Source organism: Callorhinus ursinus, unplaced genomic scaffold (genome assembly GCF_003265705.2).
Source record: "Callorhinus ursinus isolate GAN/ISIS: 27379988/994484 unplaced genomic scaffold, GSC_fseal_2.0 scaffold7, whole genome shotgun sequence".
NCBI lineage: Eukaryota > Metazoa > Chordata > Mammalia > Carnivora > Otariidae > Callorhinus > Callorhinus ursinus.
The window spans coordinates 42,611,874-42,637,270 of NW_027397069.1; the positions used below are offsets into that span (position 1 = coordinate 42,611,874).

General features: G+C 38.1%; 1 protein-coding gene across 2 annotated transcripts in view; it reads right to left on the reverse strand.

Annotated features, from left to right (window-relative positions):
- PCDH17 (protocadherin 17) overlaps positions 1 to 18,440 on the reverse strand; it is a 98,670-nt gene extending 80,230 nt beyond the window's left edge. The window contains exons 1-2 of one of the 2 annotated variants that reach the window (XM_073894476.1): positions 17,915 to 18,440; positions 13,433 to 17,798 (exon numbers count right to left, since the gene is read on the reverse strand). In XM_073894476.1, the coding sequence (XP_073750577.1) occupies positions 13,433 to 16,009 (2,577 nt within the window). In that variant the 5' untranslated portion in view covers positions 16,010 to 17,798; positions 17,915 to 18,440. Of the gene's footprint in view, positions 1 to 13,432 lie in introns of both variants that reach the window. The other variant, XM_025874869.2, reaches the window with a different exon arrangement.
- Between the last annotated feature and the right edge of the window lie 6,957 nt (positions 18,441 to 25,397).

Consider the following 25,397-nt stretch of genomic DNA (forward strand, 5'->3'; position numbering starts at 1 on the left):
CATGTTGATTCTACCTTAATACTCTAACAAGATAATAGGTTTATTACAATTAACCAACTGAAATGATATCTCCATTTTCCAATTATTTATATCATATTACCTGGGGATATTGAATCAGAGCTCCTTTCCTCTCCTACCCCTAGGGCCTTTCCATCACCATCCTACACTTACACCAAACAAAACCCAAACTCTTAATATCATTAAATAACAGGTGTGTCCTGGGAGATCTGACTTCTCTAGTTAAATGATGAGTACTTAAAATGAAGCCAAAATTCACTGAGGCTCATTAGGAAATTTGTAATGAAAATACTTCAAAGGTATTTGTTGAATAAGTTTAACTATAAATTTCCTTTCCTTATGTTATAAATTGATACATTAGTCTATTTCTCTGACCTGCATAAGCTTAATATATAAAGAAGGTTTATCAAGTGGTTAAAAAATTGTATGTTCTAGGGGCACCTGGCTGGCTCAGTTGGTAGAGTGTTAAACTCTTGATCTCAGGGTTGTGAGTTCAAGCCCCAAGTTGGGCATAGAGTTTACTAAAAAAATTTGAATGTTCTATTTTAGGAATAGCAAGTGGAGGATTTTATCTCTATTATATCTCAGTAGAGCACATCCATGCCCAAAGAATAAAAGGAAGGAATTATGGAATTTATTGCTTTTACATAAAAGAAATCAATATGTTGTCTCTTAAAGTCTAGATGAAAGGAAATCTAAAAAGCTTTTTTATTTTAACTAATAAACAAAAGTTTCTCATCTATTAAATGCATTTTAATAATGCTAAACATAATATTATTTAATCCAACCCTTCTCAAATTCAACCCACCCCTCTATAGCTCCACTATAGAAATCAACTATAGGCATCTGAGGTCTGAATGTACATATAGTTAAACACAGCTTAAGGTGATAAAAAAACACCACGGTATCTGAGTTCTTTAAAAATATTTACATTAGATGTAAATGTACAATGTTCTTAAGGTATCCCTGTAAAAATATATTTTCTGAATGGATATCACAGAAAAGAGACCAGATGAAAAGAATAATGAGAAAACAATCAGAACAAGTCAGCATAAGACATAAATAATAATTCCCTTCCTTTTGCTTCAAACTATGTGTTTTGATGATAATTTTCAAATATCTAAACAGCTTTTTGAAATTTCTAAACAAATAATATGTTTTCAGATTATATGGCTTTATGTGAAGACTAATATAAATGCACAAAACCTGGTTTATTTATAGGACATTCACATTTTTCCAACACTGTTTAAAGTCATATTTCCAGCAGATTTCTAAGCTGTATTTTTTAAAAGAAAGCATGTATGATAGTTCAAGAAAAGCACATTCAGAGAAATGAATAAAATTCAGACAGATTATGGACATTTACAGAACTAGTTTCTGATCTTTTGAGAGGGTATCTACTCCCAGTACTCAGGCTTCTCTTAGTGACAGGAGAGCAAGACCAGCCTGGCAAACTCTGGAGTGAGCAGCACCCATTGTTGCTAGGCCTTCTTTCCCCAAAATGCCAAATATTCCAGAGCAAATTTACAGATGTGCTCAAACTACAGTGTTTGGATAATTGTGGATATAAATGTCCCTGCTGAGAACTTGCTATTTGTTGGTTTATCTTATATAATATTTATTTAAAACTTTCAGAAAGTCTTTCTCTTATTTTTGAATGTTAACTGACAATGAATAATAAACTTCTCAAATTTGCATTTCTCTGCTCCTTTCTATTATTTTTTCTTTCACTTTGTATCCCAACTATATGGCAAGTGGAGAGAATTAAATTTTTAACATGGTTTGAAAGTTCATTCTGCTTGAAAACTTTACTCTATCAAACCTCCTTATTGTTTGATATGGATTTTGCAGTTAAAGTTTAAAATTTAGATAAATAGTAATGAAGTCCTAGAATAGCTTAAAAGTAGTGAATTATTTCAATTAAGTGCTTTTTAATTTTTTTATTTATTAAGTGAATTTATGATTATGGATCGAACAACTCTGTAGGTTGTAGATATGCTTTAAATAACAATACTGAAATGGGCAACATACTGTTTATATGAATGCTTAGCTTATGTTTCCTCAATATGTGCATAAAATTTCATACCGCCTACATGAAATAGATTCTGAAATTTTGAGAAAAATTTTGTAGGTTGGATTATTATTATTATGCACATCGATTATTGCCCACGGTGATATTTTTTCCCATTATCAGATGGCAAATGGTTGGTACCAAAGTGATTAAATCATAAAATTATATATTAACAAATACAAATAAATATAATCCCAAAATTACTATTTACGGTTTATCTATAATTTCATTTCATTAAGAAAGTCCCATTGATAAAATAATCACATTATTTTCTTAATAATTTACTAGAGCTGTATGATTCTTAAAGCCTTAACAAAGAGACATAACATTTGAACTGTGTGGTTTTAATACTTTATAAAACATATCAAGGAATAGGACAAAAGACAAAAGACATACTCTTACCAACACTACTTGCTCTTGATATACAGTATATATATATATGTATATATATACATACACATATATACATAAATGTAGACACATATATATGTGTGTATATGTGTGTGTATATATATATAAACAAATTCACTGAAAGTTTGATGTTTATAATCGTGAACTGTGGTCATTTTCTCCCATGAACTTGTAATAGTATCAATAGAATTGTATAGGAATTTTCATTGTAGTTATTAAGAAGGTAACTATTACAAATAAAAATTATCAAAATATGCCACCTTCAAATAAATTGTTTACCAGGATGTTTATTCAAATAATATCTTAGACTTTGACTTCTGTAATTTCTAGTTTTGGATCTAAACTCCAGCTCATATCTGATCAGTGATCAGAGGATTATAAAGAATCCGTATTTTTAAGTCCTTACTATGTATCAGAAACCATGCTAGGTTCTCCCAACTACAGAGACAAGCAAGATGTCATATGGTCGCTGTCCTCCAATATTCAGCTATTTAAGCTGCTTTGTGACAAATTAGCTTTGCTAATAGTTACAACATTGATCCAGAGTTTTAAAACTGTTGAGATTTAATAATATTCATTATTTTGTGTGTAGACCAATTAGATCTTTATGGAAACAAAGTCTACATACCACAACCGAAGAAGGAATGAATGGAAATAGGTAGGGTGTTAAATCTCCCGTTAGTCATCCCAGTATCAATATCTTTATTATGGCCCTTTAAAATTCCTATGCATTATATAGCTTTAGGATGAAGCATAGAAGAAAATATACTTGCACTGACTTCTGCTGATTAAATATTATTTTATAGTTCAAAAGACTGCACTTTTCTTTTTACCTCCCAGTCTGTCCTGCTTTTTCCAACACTGCTAAATTGTCCTACTACCATGTACTTCAAACTTAACCAGGCAACAGAGGAGCGTGATGGAAAATATTATCTACCCCTTTGCTAAAGCATTACATGTCAACTTTTCACCTAAGGCAAAATTTAATGGCTGACTTGTGGATCTTTATTTCTAGAGATTTACTATGGAAACACTGACATAACCTTTAACCAGAGCAAACAGAGCCACTCTAATAAGCAGGCAACACCAAACCTAAAAATGAATGAGGAACAGAAAGATCCTGGCAGGAATTAATCTGCCATTTTCACACATCTGCCCGAGGGAGGTATTGTAATTGCAAAAATTTACTCTAAGACTGCTGAGACTCATAGTAATTATGTTTCTTTTTTTTTTTAATAGAAATAGCCACAGGTGGTAACAAATTGGGTTTTGAGATGGGGAACTGGGCATGCATTCTAACCCAAATTACTATGTAATTGTCTTAATTATAAAAAAAATCATAGAAAGTCTATTGCTCAAAACCAGAAAAAAGAAATACTCCTTAAATGTATTCCTTGTCTTTTAGTTCCCTCTTAGTTTCTCTCCACTTAGGCATATAGCTTCATTTGTTGATATTGGCACATCTGATATCAGGGCCACACTGTAGAATAGGCTTTTGCCAATAACCCTTAGAAATTCCTCTCAGTGGGATTTGTGTAATAGGATAGTTCACTTATTTCCTGCCTTATTACCATCTAGAGATAAATAGTAGCTTTCCTAGAAGGTCAGGATCTGGAAATGTAGCTAATAATTACTATTATCCGTGCATCTGCCAATGCTAAAAGTGCAAGGTTATAGATTTTTATTTCAATCTAACTCTTGTTTGTTATTTTTCTTACACACACACACACACACACACACACACACACAATCTCAATAACCCACTATCTTACTCTACACTTAGATTCATGCATTAGCACCAAAATATTATTGTTTTTTAAAACTGCAAACATATTCCAGGCATACCATGCCAAGTAAGATTCAATTATCAAGTGTACCTCCAAACTTTCTTAATGAGGAAATTCGGATTTAATCAACCAAGATTAAAATAAGAGATTAAGTACTGACTTAAAACAAAATACATTAATGTAACAGAAGGTCACATAAAGCTTAAAATAATAATAAAAATAAAGCAATCAAGTGTCTTGCCTTGAAATTATATGAAGATAAGTTTGTATGTAATCTTTAATTCCATCTTAATGATAATGATAATAAAAATAAATGATTGATTTCTCTTTCATTTTTCATGACTTATAACTCCCCTTACTCACACTCTTAATGCAATAAGTTGATTTGCGATAAACGTTTTTAAAATAGATGCAAAACTGCAAAAGCAAAATAGAAAGCAAGACTTTTGTGTCTCAAGAAGATACCACAATAGAATTCACCAATATTTAGACAATATTCTATTTTTGGTGACAGAACCATGGAAATCAAAGCAAATAATTTTTAAGGATGTTTGGAAAGTTTTTCTGACAAATGTTTATACAAAGATATATCATTAAGCAATTATCAGGTTTGAGATGGAAAATAACCCCTTTTGGAACTAACTCCCTTTTTTTCCCAAAAAATACTAAATGATAATATTTTTTCTTAGTAAATTTTGCTGAGATTTTAATTATATTATGTCTCAAACATTCTAATTTCTTATTGTCATATCATCCACTGAAATGGAAATATTGGCACTAAAGCACATATTGGCCACTTTACACTCTGGTAAGAAAATGCTTCTCATGGTAATCGTAGGTGAATTTCCTCCATAGATATCAGTTCTGCAAATTGGAATTGCTCTGGTGAAATAGCAAAAAATCTATTGAAGATTCAGTCATAAAACAATCTCAGTTTACCCTGATAAATTATGCCGTGTGAAAAAGAAAATGAACAGATTTAAGCAAAGGCATTTATATTGGGGCCTGTGAATTGAAAAGAAATTTGTCTTGAAGGTAAAAACTATCATTTAAGGTTTCAAAACTGACGCAAGTGTTCATCCTGCAAATAAATATTTAGGAATTTATCTAAGACAGTGATAGTGTAAAAGTGGGTTATAGATATAAGAAATATATTTAAGCCACTGTGACCATATCTGCTTATAATAAAATACCTGTTGCATTTCCGCTTTATAAAAGTAAGCTACTGGAATTTAGGGAACATGTGTATATTTCAACTTGAGTTTTATTGAGTTGGAGGGCATGAAAATTCTAGGTGTAATTGTAATCCAATCACTGTTCAGCAGTGATTATTAATGATTCAGGCAGAAATACTGGTAAAGAGGTATATCAATTGATGACTTATGCCTAAATTATATTTTTTAAAAGTTATCACCAAAGTTGCTGAAGGAAATATATCTAAAGAACCATAATTGTTAAAAGAAATTATTTAGTCACATTGTAAGTTAAATCTGTTATTTAAAAATATATATATATGCCACCAAAATAGCATTGGAATTTTTCTGAGTATAAAGTCATTATCCACATTATGCATTAATATAATTTACAAATATGTAATCAGTGTTTCTTAAAAAGAATATGTATCTACAAAAACAATTATAAAATTATAGCTTTGAAAACTTGAAATAGAGTTTTAATGCTCTCACTTTCAAATTCTACAAAGGCTGCTTTTAGCTGATAAAGTAAACAAGAAATTGTCCTTTATATGGTCCCTTTAATGTGTTCCAATAATTAAAAATCAATCAAAAACATTATAAGTTTAAAAAATAATAAATAAGGTTCAGACAGAGTGTATTCCAGAGCCAAACAAGCTTACATAATTATACTTATCTGTACCTTGCCCATTTTGCTTCCAATATAAATATGGTTCTTGAATATATTATTGAGTAGAAACATAAAATAACATGTCTTTAAATATTTCAAAATTACTAAAACAAAATGCATTTCTAATACTCTTAAGTTATTTTAATATATTCTATTCCTCTAATCAAACCAAGGTCTATTTATGTAGATTAGTTACATCTAAAGTCTCATTTACCCAACCTGTATTTATCCTTTGATCACAAAGCTTGTTAACTTAAATGGTCTTTTATTGTTATGATTCATTTTCCCATAATTATGCTGTTTAACTGCCTTATTTTTTGAATAAATATATGCAAACGCGCCAATCATATTCAGCCACAGTTATGCTAGATGCTCAATGAACTGTAAGAGCCATTTCACTACAATAAAACTGCCTGGAATAGATCCAGGGCAAGGCCTACAAATACCAGTAATCAGAATGTTACTAAGACCAGAACGGATAGAAGTGTGTCACATGTATATCAAGAGATTCTCTCAAACACTGTCTGAAACCAATTTTACAGTCTATTACTGGAAGAACTTTGTGCATATGAGGGAAAGATGCCACCCACACAGCCCACAATTTTGCATCTGTCTTTTTGTCTATTTTTTTTCTTTTTTGGCTTTACCTAAAAAATATTGAACTTCTACAGCAGCAAGGAAGCACACAAGAAAACTTCTGCTTAGTCACAGCTGGGAATGTTGATGTCATTAAGGACTTCTTTATTATAGATAATTTATTTCAGGAAACTAAAGGATAGCAATATATCACTGTCAAAGCTGGTGGTGAAAGCTATGACTAACCATAAAATACTGTGTGCCACTGAAGGAAACTCTTGTCAACGTCTCCTTTATTAAAATAGGTTGACAATAGATTAGTGTAGGTCTGATGGACTTTAAAAGTGTTTTGTAGGTGGGTGGCAGAAGTCACAGCATCTTCAAACTGATGGGCAAAATGAACTTTATGCCATCCTCTAACAAATATATAGTCATTGGTTAAAGGAATTCAGTACAGGGGGAAAAAAAAAAAAACAACTTCCCTGATGACTTTACTAAAATATGACTTTAAGATAATGCCCTGTGGGATTTATTAAACAGAAGTATCACTGAGGGGAATACATTCTGGAGCAATGACTAATATCATAATTAGCAGGTGCATTTGTAAGAATTTACCCACTATTGAGTGTATTGCAAGGCTTCTCAGCATTAGGAAGTTAAGTTTTACTTCCTAACTGGCATGAGTGCAGTTCTAGCGGCCTCATCTTAACCCTGTGGTTGTTTCATCATCAGGATCAAAGTATATATTCTCACAATGCCTCCAGCCATCCCACCATCCTCCTGAAAGAATCTGAAACTTCGATGAAAATTTTTTTCTCTTCATCTACATAAACTCCTGCCTATTGTCTGCTGAAGGCCAGTCGTTCCTCAACTTCTTCTCTGCTCTAGAACAACAGGCTCTACTTTAAGGAACTTGAAAATGTGTCAAGTTTGAAAACAGTGCAATCATCAAGTTTTAACATATTTTCAAAGAAAAAATGAAGGTTTGAGGTCATCCTTAAAATGAGGAGAGCTGGAGCGCCTGGGTGGCTTAGTTGGTTAAGCCTCTGCCTTTGGCTCAGGCCAAGATCCCAGGGTCCTGGGATGGAGTCCCACATCCAGCTCCCTGCTCTGCGGGGAGTCTGCTTCTCCCTCTGCCTGTCATTCCCCCTGTTTGTGCTTGCTCTCTGTCTCTGTCTCTTTCTCTCTTTCTCTCTCTGTGTCAAATAAATAAAATAAATAAAATCTTTAAAAAATTTTTCATTAAAAAGAGGAGAGCTGCCCTGGAACTAAAAGGTATAAAATGGGCTAATATTTGTGCTTGAGTATTTATATACGTTATGTGGGAAATATATATACATGGATACACATACTTTAATTTTGTCAAAAAGTTTTATGATTCACATTTTCATAAATATAGACAGAGCCAAACTTCAGGGCAATAAGTGCATATGACTCTTTATTAATCTTAACATTAAATATTTTCTTAATTTATAAACCTTTTATTTTTATAAATATATTTCTATTGCATTGTATTACATAAGCAGCACTAACAGCAAAAAATGTGAAGCCTGATAGTGGTAGGAAAACATAAGAAAATATAAATATTATATTTGTAAATAATATTAGATACTTATCTGGCGTTTTTTAAGTTTTTTTTTAATTTTTAAAATATCTACATTTCTTAATCCTTTAATGAGGTATTTGAGATTATTTTAAGAGTAACCAATTTATTTTAACCTCATATATAAATCTATATGCACTGTAAAAAGTGAATAATATATAACTTCAAATTTATTAAGAAAAGTTTCTAGAAATTCTGTTTGTTTTTATTTTATTAATGTTTTTAATGTGTTCTGAACAATATGGTCACAGGTGATCAATAATGTTTTAGAACCTGGAAATTCTTTTCTTGACTAAAAGTGATGTTCAAGCAATTGAGATTGGAATTTTAGGACATACTTTTCTATGATCTGATAATTTTCATGATCACACACAGCCTCAAATAACATGAAGATGCCAGGAATAAAATTCCAAAATCATCCAAGTAGACTTGGATATGGTAATATTTACTGAAATTATAAAATTCACTCATAGCACTTAAGTAAAATTATGAACTCACTCATACACTCAGAAAAACTTAAAATTATCCTACAGACTGATGAGTCATCATCTCAGTGGAAGGATGATGGAATATTTTACCTGGTTGGCATTTTGGAAATTTTGTTGAAAACTAAAAACTAATGGATGAAGAGGTTATTACCTATGAGTAGTTATATGAACTAATTGTAAAAACAAAGTTCTCAGGTTTCTAATTCATATAATTAAAAAAAAATTATACTTTTGTATTTTCATGTATTGCAAGATAAACAAATGCACCCAAATTTACATTGGAGCTGAGATTTTCGTAGGTGCACACAAAACTAAGAATAAAAGTAACAATGTATTAAAAATAATGATAATAATCTGAATTTTGAACTCTTCTCCAAAGAAACTCAAAACATCTTGATGGCTGATTATCTTTTCAGTTTTTTTGTACCTTATTTATACTATTTTTAATATATGGTAAAACCGAAAAAATGCATTATGATTATGTACTCATGTTAACTTAAAGTAGGAATTAAACCTTCCAACTTTTTAAAAATTAGAAAAAAAAAAAGGCAAGTGGAGAAGACACTCCTGGAGGCCTGCTATAGGAGAGACATCCCCTTCCTATTTAGCTCATCATTCCCCTTATAAGTAGAAACGTATATAATGTTCATGGAAATGAGTGCATGTAACTAATCAAACTGTACTATCTTAGAACAACATTGTGGAAAATTAACCTCAAAATTATATATGAAGAAATTGTTCACGCATTTTATGTTTGTTATTGAAATCACTAACATACTAGGATATGAACTTTTAAAGATCACCATCTTGGGAGCTCATCAGTCCCTATAGTCAAGAATCTCTTGTGTTCGAGAAGTGGGACTAAAGGCAGACAACGGATAATGTTGCTAGTAAAGATATACTTTTTCTTTCACATTTTAATTCCAAAATACTGAGTTTATTGTCTATACTATGCTACTTTAATCCTCTATGCTGCAATCTCATTTCTATATATTTGGATTGACTGTATTTACCATGTGTTTAATTCCTTTTTATTGAAAAGGCCATGCACATATATCAAAAGGATTTTCTCTTCCTAGCATAAAAAGTCTAAAGTCAATCCTAATGTGAATCTTTTAAAATTCAACTATAAAACACCACATGAGAATGTATTCTTTTGTAAAATTTATTTTAGTAGATCTTATTCTGCTGGCTCTATATATTTTCTTCTATGAGTTCATATTGAAATGACTTACAGTAGTACTACAAAAAAATCTGAAAACACAGATGTTCAAATAAAACTGGAAATTCTCCCAACAGTGAAGAAGTCCCCAGCCTCTTCTCAGCCAGGCCTTTGTTGAAAACACCTGTTGAGAAGTTACCCTGAGACTGAACAAATAATTCTTGATAAGCCTCGATAGGCAGTAACCTGTGACAATTAGTAATGATCTCTACTTGATTTTAGATTCTCATATTAACATATGAAATAATTCACATGAAGATTACTATGAAAAGTGCTTTTATAAATTTGTATAACAATTTATTTGCCTTACCTACCACAAAATCTGTGCTCCTATTTTTCAAAATCAGTGTTATAGCTTTAAAATGAATAAAATATTTCATTAACACAATGTTGTATTATGACTCACATTATTGAGGATATTTTAATCACTAGTCTATTATTCAAACACTTTATTTCATCTGAGAAACTTGAAAAAAACCCTGAATAAAATCTCTTCTCACAAACCACTGTTTCTACATAGTGGTTACATGTGCAACCAGCTTACAGGATTGTTCTGCATTCACTTTCAATAAGAATGCTCTTTGCCCAAGAACCCACAGAGCTTAACCTTAAAATTTAGACCCCGTGACTCACACAATATTATTTGATACTTTAAAAAATCTTAATTTAAGCGGCAATATGAGTCTTCTACATCCTGAAATTCTTAAATTTCATACCAGTGTATCTCAAAACAATCACGAAATACGTTTCATTCCATCAATAGAAATACACTGTGCACTTTCTAAACAGGACAAACATACTGGAAAATAAAGGTAAAGCAGACCTAGTAGTTGCTAGTCCAAGTGCACTCCGTGAATTAAAATACTACTTTCAGAAATACACGTGAGATTAGTAGTGTGTTTCCTCAGCAGACTGTGTTAAATATACACACTGATAAATGCACTTTGAAACAAGGTTATGGATACCTGAGCACTTGAATTTAAGCATGTCACTTCAGCACAAAGCGTTTGCAGCATTCTAGTTTAAAGAAAAAGAAGAAAGGAGGATCACTATAGTTAATTTACTCTGTTCTCAACAATAGGTACTGAGAAAAACCTGGTATACTGAAAAGGAAATTAACATATTAGGAATTTACAAAGCATTCTTTATAAGACTGCAAAAACTCAGGGGAAAAAAAGAGAGAGTGCCTCTTTTAACAGTTTATATCGAGGATATTTCTAGGGCAAGAGCAATCTGCAACATTGAGTCACCTTGGAAAAAATTTCAAGAACTTAAAACTGAAACTTTTTCTGTGTTTTTATGGCATGGATTTAGATTCTAGAAGAAAGGGAATGGCAAGGAAGTTTGTCTTTTGTTTTCTTTTTAAATTATCTGTCTCTTTCCCTGCATGTGTGAGATTTGCTTTGGCTTAAGTTTTACGGCTGAGAGGAATCATCATCATCATCATCATCACCATCACCATCATCACCACCATCCATTCCTCAAGCAATGAACAGCTTAAAGAACAGCATGGTGTAAATACAATACAGGCACCCCTGTCCCTCGAAACCTTCTGGATACTTCCATCCAAATTTGTTCCTCACTAATCTGACCAAGGAATCAGGCTTGCTGATATTCTACTGCACCAACTTCATTTTTACTGGAACCTAAATAAGAATACAACTAACAGCACTTGAAATGGAAGATTAAACATTACTCTGTGATATCTTTGTAGTTGTCAATGGTAAAAATAGAAGAAAGGTATTTAACATACATGTATAGATAAAATGACTGCAAAAGATCTATAAATACATATTTTAACATATCTCCCTAAAGAGATTATCGTAAATACCAGTTTAACACAGTCACAGAAAGACTTTCATAGAAACCACACTATTTTTTAAGGGAGATATTTCTTGTTCAGTCTTTTATAGACATCAAAAAATCATGATTACTGGTATACAGTAGACAGCATTAAAAGTGGGATTTAATACTACAATCGATTCTTTAGTATTCAGTAGCACCAATTACAAGAGTCTGTTTTACAAGGACATTATAATATTATAAGAAAATATGTTTTGCTAACTTTTGGCATTTGTTATACTTCTGTTAGAAAGGATAAGGTTATGAAGTTTTACTATTCATTTTAATAATAAAAACATTACTGAGCCAAGTGTCATTAAAAGGTATTTGCTTTTCAAAGCATAAAATTATGAACAAATTAACTTCATTTGCCCCAAACTAATCTTCCTCCCAAAGTGTCACTTTTAGTTAAACTCAATTTTGAATTTCAAGTAGTGCTCATCCAGAGTAATTTGTATCAACATGCATTTATAATAAGCAAGGATTAAGTTTTTCTGTGACACAACTTAATAGCGGATAAAAGAAGCTAAGCAGTGACTAGACAAAGTACAGTCACCTGCTATTGTTAGAATCTATGTCCATGATGGGTCAGTCATTTAGGTTTTTTTTTTTTTTTAATATATCAGTGACTTTGGATTATACTATCTAAAATATATTAAATATCACTTGAAAATATGAAAACTAAATACATCCTGAAATTCCTTTTGGTGGGTCAAGTGCCTTTAATGCCAAATATGCCTCCTGTTTTCAACCATATAAGTTGAGTCTGTGACCCTCTGGTGCACTCTATTCCTTCCTCAATGACTCCAAGAAACAGATCAGGACAAAATAAATATAAACTTCTCATAGACAGTTAACGGTCATTATCCAAAGCCTACATTTATTCAAACTTTTGAAAGAGCTTCAGAGCATAATTTACATATTAAAAGTTTAAACTACACTAAGACATCATGATGCAGTTTCTAGTGTAAAGAGTAAATCAGAGTCATATTCATTAAAACACTTCTTAAAGTATAATACTGACTTTTTCGGTGAGGAGTGAAAACTTAGCTCAGATTCAGGCTCTGGAATTCTCTGACTAGTTGCTGTTTTGTACTTGAAAAAGTGAACTTCTGAGTATTTGAGTATACATTTCTTTCATTTTTGGCATCAGATTTTTTTAAACAGAATTAAAAAGCAATTTAACTAAAACTTTTTTTTTTCTCTACTCTGGGAATCCTTTGTTATGGAGAGAAATGTGGACCCACAAATAAAAATAAAGTAAAATAAACTCTAAATACTGAACACTGCTAACATTTTTAAGCCTACAAAAATAAACTTTAAGATACAACAAAAGTAAGACTTTTAGACTACTTGAGACTATTTACAGGGGAGGGGTTATGTATGGAATGTGTCGAACAGGTAGTGGCAAGAGTGTAAACCATTTTCACTTAAAAAATTTTCCTCTCTCACTGCTGCTGGCCGCGTGGCTTTGTCCTGTTCCAAAGGTTTCAGGACAGCTTCCCAAACCAGCAATAAAGTCAAGTCCCACTTAGGCTAAGAGTCTCTTACCTGAATTATGGACATCCGAGTGGCAGGGGTCTCGCTTGCATTAGTCCCTTGTCCGGTGAAGCTGGTGTGGCAGCCCGCGTGCCCCTGAGGAACAGTCAGGTTGTTGGAGGCCGGTTTGAGATACATCACCTCCGATCGGGGCGAGCTGAGGGGCAGCCGGGTCTGGTAGTCGAAGTACATAGGGGAGGTGGCCAGGGAGGGGCTGCTCACCACGTTCATGACATTCATGGCGTTCCTCTCTTCCACCTCGCTCTGCACCAGCATAATATCATTTTTGTTGATTTTTTTCTTCTTGCCCTTGCCCCCGCCCAGCTGCGGGTGGCTGTACTCGGCGATGCGGCAGTTGTAGGTGCGAATCTCCTTGTTCTCGCGCTTGCACTTGACGGCAATGGTGATCATGGCCGCTAGGAGAATGATAGAGATAGTGCTCAGAGTCACGATGAGCGGCAGCGACATGTCCCAGTGGTGCTGCTCGCCGTTTACCCGGGGAACCCCTTCGGGCAAGGAGCCGCTCACGGAGCGGATGATGAGCTTGGCCACCGCGGACAGGGTGGGCTTCCCGTGGTCAGTCACCTTCACCACCAGCTCCACCACCGGCGTCACGTCCTCCCAGAAGGGGTGCAGCGTGCGGATCTCGCCGCTGGAGGGATCGATTTCAAACAGGTGGTCGTCGTTTCCGTCTACGATCTCGTAGGTGAGGCGCCCACTCTCGCCGAAGTCACTGTCAAGGGCGCGTACGGTGCTCACCAGGTAGCCCAGGCCGGCGTTGCGCGGCACCTGCAGCTCAGCGGTGTCGTTCTGCAGCGTGGGCAGCACGATCACCGGCGCGTTGTCATTCACGTCTAGCACCGTCACCCTCACAGTGGCGTTGCTCTCCAAGTGCGCGGGCGCCCCTGAGTCCTTAGCAAGCACCTTGAACTCAAAAGCCTTGGTCTGCTCGTAGTTAAAGGAGCGCAGGGCGTAGATGGCCCCGTTGGTGGGGTTCACAGACACATAGGTGTAGATGGACACGTCGCCGATGTGCGAGGGCAGGATGGAGTAGGACACCGTGCCGTTCTGGCCCAGGTCGGGGTCCTGGGCGAGCACGGAGCCCAGGTACTCTCCTGGGATGTTGTTTTCGTGCACCTGCAGCACATAGAGTCCCTTGGTGAAACGAGGAGGGTTGTCGTTCTCGTCCAGAATCTTGACAGCGAACGACTTGGTGGAGTTGAGAGGAGGCGAGCCCCCGTCCCGCGCCACGATTGTCACGTTGTACTCGTCCTGTGTCTCGCGGTCCAGCGGGCGGTCAGTCACCACCGTGTAGAAGTTGTCGTAGTTCTCCTCAAGCTTGAAGGGGACAGAACCTCCGGGCCCGCCCAGGCCGCCGCCGCCGCCGCCCGTCCCTCCTCCGCCCAGTACCCTGCACTGCAGCTGCCCGTTCTTGCCCGAGTCCCGGTCAGTGACCCGCACTAGGGCTATGACGGTGCCGGGCGGGGCGGCCTCGCTCAGCGCCCCCTGGCGCACGGAGACGAAACCAATGGACGGCGCGTTGTCGTTGCGGTCGATGAGCTTGACAGTGACCTTGCAGTGGGCCGGGATGGGGTTGGGCCCCAAGTCTCGGGCCTGTACGTCGATCTCCAGCATCCCATTCTCCTCATAGTCCAGATTGCCCTTGACACGGATCAGGCCGGTCTTAGGGTCGATGGAGAAGAGCTCTCTTACGCGGTCAGGCACATAGCTGCTGAAGGAGTAGAGGACTTCACCATTGGGACCCTCGTCGGCGTCGGTGGCATTCAGATCAATGACCACGGTGCCCAGTGGGGCATTCTCTGGCAGCTCCACCAAGTAGGAGGGCGCCTCGAACACCGGGCTGTTGTCGTTAGAGTCTATCACCTTCACGTTGATTTGCACAGTGGCCGATCGCGGCGGCTCGCCGCCGTCCAGGGCGGTCAGCACAAGCGTGTGGTGGTTCTGCTGCTCGCGGTCCAGCGCCTTCTGGATAACCAGCTCTGGGAATTTGGTGCCGTCGCCGCGGGACTTGACGTCCAGCGCGAAGAGCCCATGGTCGTCGCGCGTGAGCAGATAGGTGCGGAGCCCGTTCTCGCCGGCGTCCGGGTCATGTGCGCTGGTGAGAGGGAAGCGGGTACCCGGCGCCGCGTTCTCCGAGATGTCCATCTCAATCTGGTCCGAGGGGAAGGAGGGGGCGTTGTCGTTGATGTCCTGGATCTCCACCTTGATCATGCAGATTTCCTTGTCGTTGGCGAACACCTCGAGGGACAGCTGGCACTTGGCGTTGTGGCGGCACAGGGACTCACGGTCGATGCGCTGCTTGGTGTAGAGGAGCCCGCTGTCCGCGTCCACGTCCAGCAGGTGCGGCGCTGAGTTCTCCAGCACCCGGTAGCTACCCGACTTGCTTCGCCCGCTGCCGACACTGCCACCGCGCTCTGCGGGCGGAAGCCCCGGCTGCAGTCGAGCATCCTTGCCGATGTTGCCGATCACGGTGCCGGCCCCTTGCTCCTCTGGCACCGAGTAGTTGAGGTTTTTGAGCGTCAGGGCAGGGGCCCATAGGAGGAAACAGCAACAGATGGAAAGGTACATCCCAGACCGGTGGGGTGGGGGCTGGAGCGGCCGGACTGGAGGGGCGAGCGAGTGGGTGCGCGCCAGCCTGGGGCTCGGGCGCAGCGTGCGCGCGCGACACGAGCCACAAGTCTGTGGGTCCTTCCTTCCCTCTGCTCCTGGGCTGCGGCACCCGGCGGTCTACCTTATTCCGCTCAAGTTCCCCGAACCTGTTGATCTACAGCATCCGCACTGGGCGAGAAGCGGCGGCGCAGCGAAGCTGCAGGGGCACGGAGCAAGGCGGCGGCTCCCTGCGGCTGGGGGCGAGCCCGGGGCTTTGTCTCTTCCGCCGGGACTTGGGGCGACTCAAAGTTCAGCGATGAGGCCAGCGACGAGATGGAAATCGTGTCTAGAAGGGATGGTAAAGAATCCGTGGATTTTCCTGGCTCCGCTAGGGCGCTGCAAATCCACTCCCGCGGTAGCCGCCGGAATACTCTTCACATCGGGTGGGGGAGGGAGCGGGGAGGTGTGTCTTCAGGCAGATGGGAAAGTGAAATCCTTACTTGTTTCTCGTCTGCTATGATGAAATTGATGGGGATGAGGAGCAACGGAGAGAGAGTCAGATATATTTTGAAGCTTCGCTGGAGCCCGGTGAAATGTCTGCTGGCTTCGCGGGCTGTTCGGTTTTCAGGCAGTGTTTTGCTGCATTTAGAGATCTAATCTTGCATTGCTGGCTGAGGGAGAGGCGGCGGCGGACTGCATCTCCCAGCCAAGCGTATTTTCTCTCTCTCTCTCTCTCCTTTCCGAGCAGCCAAAGGGAGGGGAGGAAATGCAGCGCAAAGAACTAGTGTCCCGATTTGTAGTTTCCTCCCTCCACCAGGCTCCTCCCTCTCTTCCTCGGAAAAGGCTCTCCCCCGAAGTCAGGAAAGCCACCGCCAGATCAGCGTTTGCGGTATGAGTCTATTGGGGGGGGGGGATATATAGCTCTATCTCCGCCTCTGTTCGTAGAACACACACTCTGTGATTTCTCTATGCCAAGCCAGTAGCCGCCGCTACCATCCCATTCTCTCCCCGAGAGCGAGGACTTCTCTCGATGCAGTTTAATTCCAGTTTGCTTTTCTTCCCAGGCGAAAGGAAATCAACAGGCAACTCATGGTTGGATGTGCAGATTTGAAGGGGGAAGGGGAGGCGGAATAAAAAGGAAGGGGGAGCCACCCTCCCAGTCCTCGCACACACACTCTCCCTGTCTCTCGCTAGAAGGGAAACAGTCTCTGCATTCACAGGGCTGGGCTGTCAAGTGCCTCTCTTTTCTTTCTATTCAGCATCTCCTTCCAATGGCCCTGCCTCCCAGTCCTCTTCATCTAGAAAGGAAAACCTTGGCGAGGAATAAAAGTGGTGAATATTTGAAGCGAATAAAGTGCGGGGTTTTTTTTCCCGTCAATTTTTTTTTTTTTTTTTAATAGTAGGAGTGGGCTGGATGAAAGAAACACATCAAGGTTTGGCGTGATGCATTCTGCAGTCTCGCTTTCACACAGTCTCTCTGGGCGACTCGAGGAGGGCAGGGGGTGAGGAGCTGCGGCCGCGGCGGTCCAGCCAGGGGCGCCCACCCCCGAGAGCTACCTCCGAGGGGATGTTAGGCACAGGTCTGTCTACACATTATTTCGGGTTCTTGAGGCGCCTCGACATATGGGAATGACACATCCAGAAATGCAGGTGTTCCGATCTGCCCGATGAGTCAGAAGCAGTGGAACGAATCGTATTCACTCTCGCCTCATGGTCCTCCCTTCACAGACATTAGTTGCGGCTTCTTCCTAACGCTTTCTCTGACTCACTGTATAGAAAGAAAAGCCAGATTCTTGTTTTGGAGGAAAAGAAAAAGCGAGAGAAAAGGGAGGGAGGGAGGGAAGGAGGAAGGTGTAGCTGAATCCAGCAGCACTTTTACTCTACCTCTTTCTGCCGGGGTCCGAGGGTCTGGAAAACAAGGCGTCTGTTTTGCTAGGTGTATTTATTTATTTATTTATTTATTTTTAAAAAAAAACCTTTCCTTTTGGTTAGGCGTGAGGAACCCCCAAATCTTTCAGAGTCCTGGAAAAAAAGAGGAAAAATCAGGATTCCAGTGACTGTTCACAGCTTAGCCCCGCATCATAGTTCATGATTTTCCTCTCAATGTTCTCTATTCACAAAGTCCAGCACCGGTGTGCATAGTTAATTGTGTAGTCCGTTGTGGAGGGCTTTTTTTTTTTTTTCCTCCTTTTCTGTCACGGGTGGTCTCTTTTAATCTGGTGCCTGTCAGGATCAGCGCATAGCCTGCGAAAGACGTGCGGATTTCAAAGCAAATAAATCCATCTCCGCAAGCAAAGCATCGGAGGAAATGAAAGGTGAAAATTCAACAGTTGGAGTAGCGTCTCCCCAGCCGCCCTCTGCCGCTGCCGCATCCGCCGGGCTCGCAGTCCCAGCTCTCGCCCCAGCGCCTCTTGCTGACTGACTCTATTCACCTCACGCCGCCGCTTAAACATTGATACTGATTCCCTGCCAGCCAATCCGCGTGAGGAACAAGGCCCTGCCTCCTCGGCCCACGCCCAATAGAAGGCGGAAAAGAGACTGGCGGGGGCGGAGCCAGGAGCCCCAGCTCTTCAGAGTCATTGATTAGATCAGTTAGATGGGAGACCAGCTGGGCTACCCGAGCCCCGCGCGCCGCCTTGGCAGCGGCGCCCAGGGCCTCGTCGCCGGGTCTCCCGAGTTTTTAACTACTGCGAGAAGCTCCTCCACCGTGTTCCTCCAGAAAAAGGAGAATTAAAAGAAAAAAAAAAAGTTTGACAGCGATTTAATTTTTTTTTTTTTATTCCATGTACACAGGAACCGGAATCGCAGCGTGTTTGCAGAATAAGGTAGCTGCGGTCTTCCCGATGGGTTTCTGTACACACACACACACCGACAGCAAACATACACCTATGCCATGAGAGGCGCAGATCTTCTGGCTGCCTGTGAATCCGTCTGAATGTGGTGCAGAGGGATGTGTGTGTGTGTGTGTGTGTGTGTGTGTACACCCGCGTGCGTGGTGTGTGTGTGTGTGTTTCTGGGGGGTGTAATGTGTATTTCAGCGAGTGTGTGTGAATGCGAGCGCGCGAGCGCGCCCGCTTCTGCCGGAGCTGGTGCAAACACACCCGGAGCAGTAGCAATCAATATGTAACTTTCTTTATCCTCGGAGAAAAATCAGCTGTCCCCATGCACCCATGCAAGGAAAGTCACTTGATTATGAAAGTGTTTCAGAAGAAAAGCAGAAGCCCAGTGAAAGAGAGGCCGTGTCTTCCCAGAGGAAAAACTCCTCTCCTTTAAGGAGAAAGGCTCACTGTCAATTCAATCTTTGTAGTTTGTTAAAGCTCAAATCTGGCTAAATAATACTTAGGACTCTACCCTTTTCAGTCACCCTCAGCTAAGTCCTGATTTAAGGTAAAGCGGACACCACACCCAGTACACACACACACACACACACACACGCACACACACACACTAGTTTTCGGGTTTTGTTATTTGATCTTGTTATTGAAGTTCTATACGGCAATCTGAATTTTATCTCAACCAAATAAGTGTTGATAATCACATTTGCCAAAGCTCCTATGCATAAAAGCTGAGCGGAAAGCGGAAGGCAGATCAGTGGGGCATCTGTTAAGATTCATGTTTTGTAAGTAACACCATCACCACCACTACTACTACCATCTCCCTCTCTCTCTCTCTCTCTCTCTCTCTCTCTCTCTCTCACACACACACACACACACACACACACACACACACACACAGACTCCTGGTTCATTTACCCTGTCAACTTCAGTTTCTAATCTCAGAGATTCTTTCTTCCCAAACTATTATCACAAACATCCACAAGTGAAGACTATTTTGCTCCTGATCCTGCGGTTCTGAGAAAGAGTTAAGAAGGAAAAAGAAAATTGAAGTATTGAAATAGAAAAGGTGAGTGTTTTCATTGCTAGAGTACTGATCGCAATTCATAAATACTAAAGTTGCCATTTATAAATTGTGAATGACTAATGTACAATTCTGTTACATGAATCATTCAGGATTCAAAGAAAATCAAATCCAGACCAATTACAGAAAGTTCTGATGATTGTTGTTGTGATAATTGCTTAAAGATTCAAGTAAAGGAGCTATTTATTTCCTGGAGGATTCAATGAGATAACTTATAGTCTGAGTTTACAGTCTGATCTGGATCCAAAATTCACCACTCCCTTAAGATATTATCTTTAACAATTTAAAAATTCAAAGAGGAGCTCTTGCTAGACCTTCAAATCCTAAAATGTCTTTGTATTTTCTAAATAGGTAGTTTGTACATATGCCTTCGCTAAACAGGGAAGCTAGAGCTTTGTAGAAATCTGGGTTGTTTTGCTGAGTGAGTGCCTAAACACTCTGCTTTGTGAAACCTCACCTTTATATCTCCTTAGGCTTGGTACCTCTGTCCCAATATGTGTACCTTGGAAGCTGAGGCTTTGATGCTTTAAAAGCAGCAGCTAACTTAAACAAAGAGTCGTAATTACACATTCCTTAATTAATCATTACTTTTTTAATATGACAAACCTATGGCTTTTTTCTGCATTATATACTAATTCAAGCAAAGTCATAAAATACCCTTACTTGAGGTTTACAATAAGGCAAAAACAAGAGAATGAAAATATTTCAAGGAAAGGGGAATATGGCTTATTGATGAGCCCTGATTAATTGTGCTGTTACACAAATGAGGGGAGAAACACAGTGTCTGGGAAGAGACCCATGATAGGAAATACAGCCTCATAGACAATTTGCCCACCACCCTTTCCAGAGTAATTATGTTACACTTCCCCCTAGTGTGTAGAAAGAGAACACCAGGCCACAGGGCATCTGCCAAAGGGAGCAAAATGGAACTATATCAGATATCTACTTACATTTTATTTAAACTGTAGTATTGAGTTCTGTTACTTAAGACTGACATGTACCCAAAATAACTAATTTTTATCCTTATGTCTCATCCCTATTTTATTTTTAAAGGAAATAGAGTCTACTGATATTTTCAATTCTTTTGCTTCCCCTTAGCCAGACACAATTTTTAAAGCTATAATCACTACTAATTTTTACCATCTCATAAATTCGATTTTTTCTCCCCAAATATTTGTTTGATATATAGTTATTAAGTAACTTCTTTTTAAGTATGCTTAAAATATTAAGTTCATTTAGTTCAAAGATTTTATTGTATTCTATACCATAGTAGGCTATGACGTATGAGATCTGGTTGAGGAATCTAGAAAAATGTAGTATTATGCATAACTCACAGTACCTACAATCTCACATTTCTCAAGAAGAGACTGGCTGATAATCATGATTTACAATTACAGATGGTAGCCTCAAACTTAAACCGAAATTGAATTATTGCTTCCTTATTAAACGTATACTGAACATCCAAAGATTTCATTGATTTCATCAAAACACAATATGTGTGCACACTTACTGAGAAAAGGAACTTGGAAAGACATATAATCAATATAATTATATAGTATAAATGTTAATTAATAAATATAAAATTATTTAATTAATATACATATAATATAAAATTATTTAATAAGATATGATAGTCCAAGTAAATTTTAAAATAAATTGATTATTATGTTAGAATAGCTACCAATAGAAGCACTGTGGTCTATTTTATAGACTAAGAAGGACTAATTAATGCTTCTACATTAAATCAATAGCTTAATTAACATTATTAATACCTAATCTTAAGGATGCTTTTTAATGAAATCTCATGTTATTTAATTTTGCCTTTGAGAGACTTTTGGTATTTCATTATGTACTAGTTGGAGTTGGAGTTCTGAGAATTTATGCCTGCAGCCATAAAAGCAGTGCTTATAACTGTCTTCAAATGTTATATTTGCTGTTTGCTCTATTCCTGAGTTCAATACAGTACTTAAAAGAAATTTTGATGCTGATATTTTCAACATAACCACTGTTTATATGAATGAAAAATGCCCTCTCTACTGTTACCTTTTCTGTCCTTCTTACCGTTATTTCACTGCCTGGTTTCCTATATTTTTATTTGTTAATAGAGAATCTTCAAAAATAATTTTAACAGCTATTGTTTTTTATTTTTTTATTTTTTTAAAGACTTTATTTATTTATTGGACAGAGAGAGACAGCGAGAGCAGGAACACAAGCAGGGGGAGTGGGAGAGGGAGAAGCAGGCTTCCTGCTGAGCAGGGAGCCTGATGTGGGACTCGATCCCAGGACCCTGGGATCATGACCTGAGCCGAAGGCAGACGCTTAATGACTGAGCCACCCAGGCACCAACAGCTATTGTCTTTTAGAGATACTTGTGGCTCACCTCTAAAACATAGCTGTTGGCCGTTTGCTGACTTTTAACCAAAGCTTTCTCTTTTTACAAATGACAAATCTATGCTAATAGGACAATCACTAAAACATCTCTTTCTGTTATGATAAATATGAATTATAATAAAGATGTAAAATAACTATAATTTTTAAGCTTCAGGAGAAATGTTTTGTAATTTAAAAAGTTTTTGAGAACTCAGTCTCTCATACAACAAAATAAGAAACAAATATAAAATATCTTCATAAACAGTAATTTAAATTGAATATTAATTTTTTCTAACTTTTATTAAAACTACAAAATCTTGCTATTAGAAAAATATTTGCAAGGAAATAAAATATTTTACTTTTCTTCTTTATTATATGTATATGTTGTTATGAAATGATTATACATATACATGTGACCTCCTCCCACACATACGAATGAAGTGCATTCCTAGAGAAAGTCAAAAATAAAGTTACAGGATTTACCCTACAAAACCATACAAATTCTATTAATTTGAAACTCACACAAGAAATGAACTAAATTTCCAACCGGTGTTCATCTATTTTACATATATTTCTAAGTATGTTAGTCAAAAGGACATATTCATAAATTAGTCATGAATGATCAACTTTTGAACAGTGGCACGTATTTCAGCCATTTATTTTAAGTACCGAGACAAATTTAAAATTAAACAATTTTATATTTAAATTTGACAACCTAAGGTTATTTGGCGTGGTGTAAATAAATTGTGTCTGAAGTAGTGTGTGGAATACTTGAGAGAAACCACACAGAAACATGATTGTCAGATAAAAAAATGTTATATCTACTGTATTAGTTAACATATAATTAAAACGGGGAGTTGGATTACATTGTGAAAAATGTAATCCTGAGAAAACCTATCTTGAGCTTCATAAATTCCAAATGTCATATTCATGTCTTCTCCTGACTTAGCCAGAAATAAAAAGGTTCAATTAATTATGAAACCTCAACTCTCCTGCCCCATGAGAAGTTACATGCTGGCTCCCCCTTGTGGTCACTTCAACCATAAAGAGAGACGTTCAGGCGTTTGTTTTGGAAAATTTCCTTCATTAAGAAAGTTAGGCTTGTTCAATCTTTGTCTAAAACTTTTTAAAAGAAATGAAAAGTTTATGAATGAAATAGTTAATTTATATATATGACTGCTGGATGGTTAAAATAAAATGGCTTAAGCGAGAAGCAAAGATAGTATTTCATGTATGGTGCAGCAACCCCATTGTTTCTTACAGGGAAGCAAGTTAGGACAATTCTAAATTTGCAAGGCCAGCCCTTGGAGGGAACCTGGGCAACTTGATTCAGTAGGTGGCACTCTTTCCTCAGAGTCAGTTTTGCTGTGATGACCTGAAATGTTTCAAAAAGCTTTGTCACTGGAGGTCCTGCCTTTCAGGTGAGGCAAAACCCAAAAGCTTAAAATCACTTATTGGTATAACAGGTCACACATTTCTATCTATTATCCGAGATATTTAAATGTCCTGTTATATAGCTATCACATAGAGAAGTATGAGAAGAATATGCGGGAAGTACACTGAGCTCTTCAGAAAGCAAATAAGTGCTCTACAAATCCTCTGCATTTTAATTATCATCATAATCATTAACCCTCCCAAGTCTCAACGACAAGGTCTTACTTGGATAATTATGTTCTACTTATGTAAATTCCTCTTTTCAGTGAGCTAAGCATATTATTTCCTCTTATCTTTAAAAATTTGGAGCAGTTCAATTGAAAACCAAGCTCTATTAAACAGCTATCGTCCCTCACCCTGGAAGTCACAGGCTTTTGTTTTAGGTAAAGCACCTTTGATTGGTTTTCCCTTACCCCACAACATGCATAAACAAGTGCATAACCAATAAAATTATTTCTGTTCTTGCTCAAGTGATGTTTTAAAAGTATGTTAAATGTTAAATAAAAGGAATCACTGGATTGAATCATCCTTAAAATTACCGTGGCTGGACTGATTCGTGGAGCTATGAAACCTCATTTCTTAGAGGGTCCACAGGTTTTTGAGTCAGTGTCATCTGTTTCTCAAAAAGAAGAGAGCAAAATATGCAGGGGAAAAAAGGCCATCGCCATTTACAAGTTGCCAGTACTAAAAGAAATATAATGATTTATAATATTTTATTTTTATTTTTTTAAGATTTTTTTAAGATTTTTTTTTTAATTTATTTGACACAGAGAGCACAAGCAGAGGGAGAGAGGGGAAGAAGCAGGCTCCCTACTGAGCAAGGAGCCTGATGTGGGACTCGATCCCAGGACCCTGGGATCATGACCCGGGCCGAAGGCAGCCACTTAACCGACTGAGCCACCCAGGCATCCCTGATTTATAATATTTTAAATTAAACATTGAAGAAGTCCAACTTTGGTAATAAAAGAGTGAAGTTTATTAATCAACAAAACTAGTTACTATAGCATAAGCTTGTTATGTGACAACAGTTAAACTATGAAAACAAAAAGAATTTAGATTCTTGAGTACTTACTTAAATGTTGGTCTGCTCTGGGGTGCCTGGGTGGCACAGTTAAGCATCCAACTCTTGGTTTTGGCTCAGGTCTTGATCTCAGGGTGCTGGGATGGAGCCCTGCTCAGTGCCGAGTCTGCTTGAGATTCTCTCTCCCTCTCCCTCTGCCCCTCCTGCTCCTGTTCTCTCTCTCTCTGTCTCTCAAATAAATAAATAAATCTTAAACATAAATAAATAAATAAATAAATAAATAAATAAATAAATAAATAAATAATAAAGGTCAGCTCATCTTAGAAAAACACAAATAAATCCTGAAATACATTAGCTGTACTAATTAGATGAGTTGGGATGATCTATTTTCCCCTTTTGTAAGATTTGATTGGGGCACAGGGATCAGAGAAAAGCCTAAAAAAGAAAGCCTTTAAATTTTACAGTACTGCTCAGCCATTTATATAGACATGTTAATAATATTCTGAAGGTATATCAATAACAAATAGTGGTAATTAAAATCTTTTGTGACAAGGATCCTTTCAAGAATCTGCTGAATGCTACAGAATGCCTTTCCAATAAATTTGATGGTGATCTATAAATTCA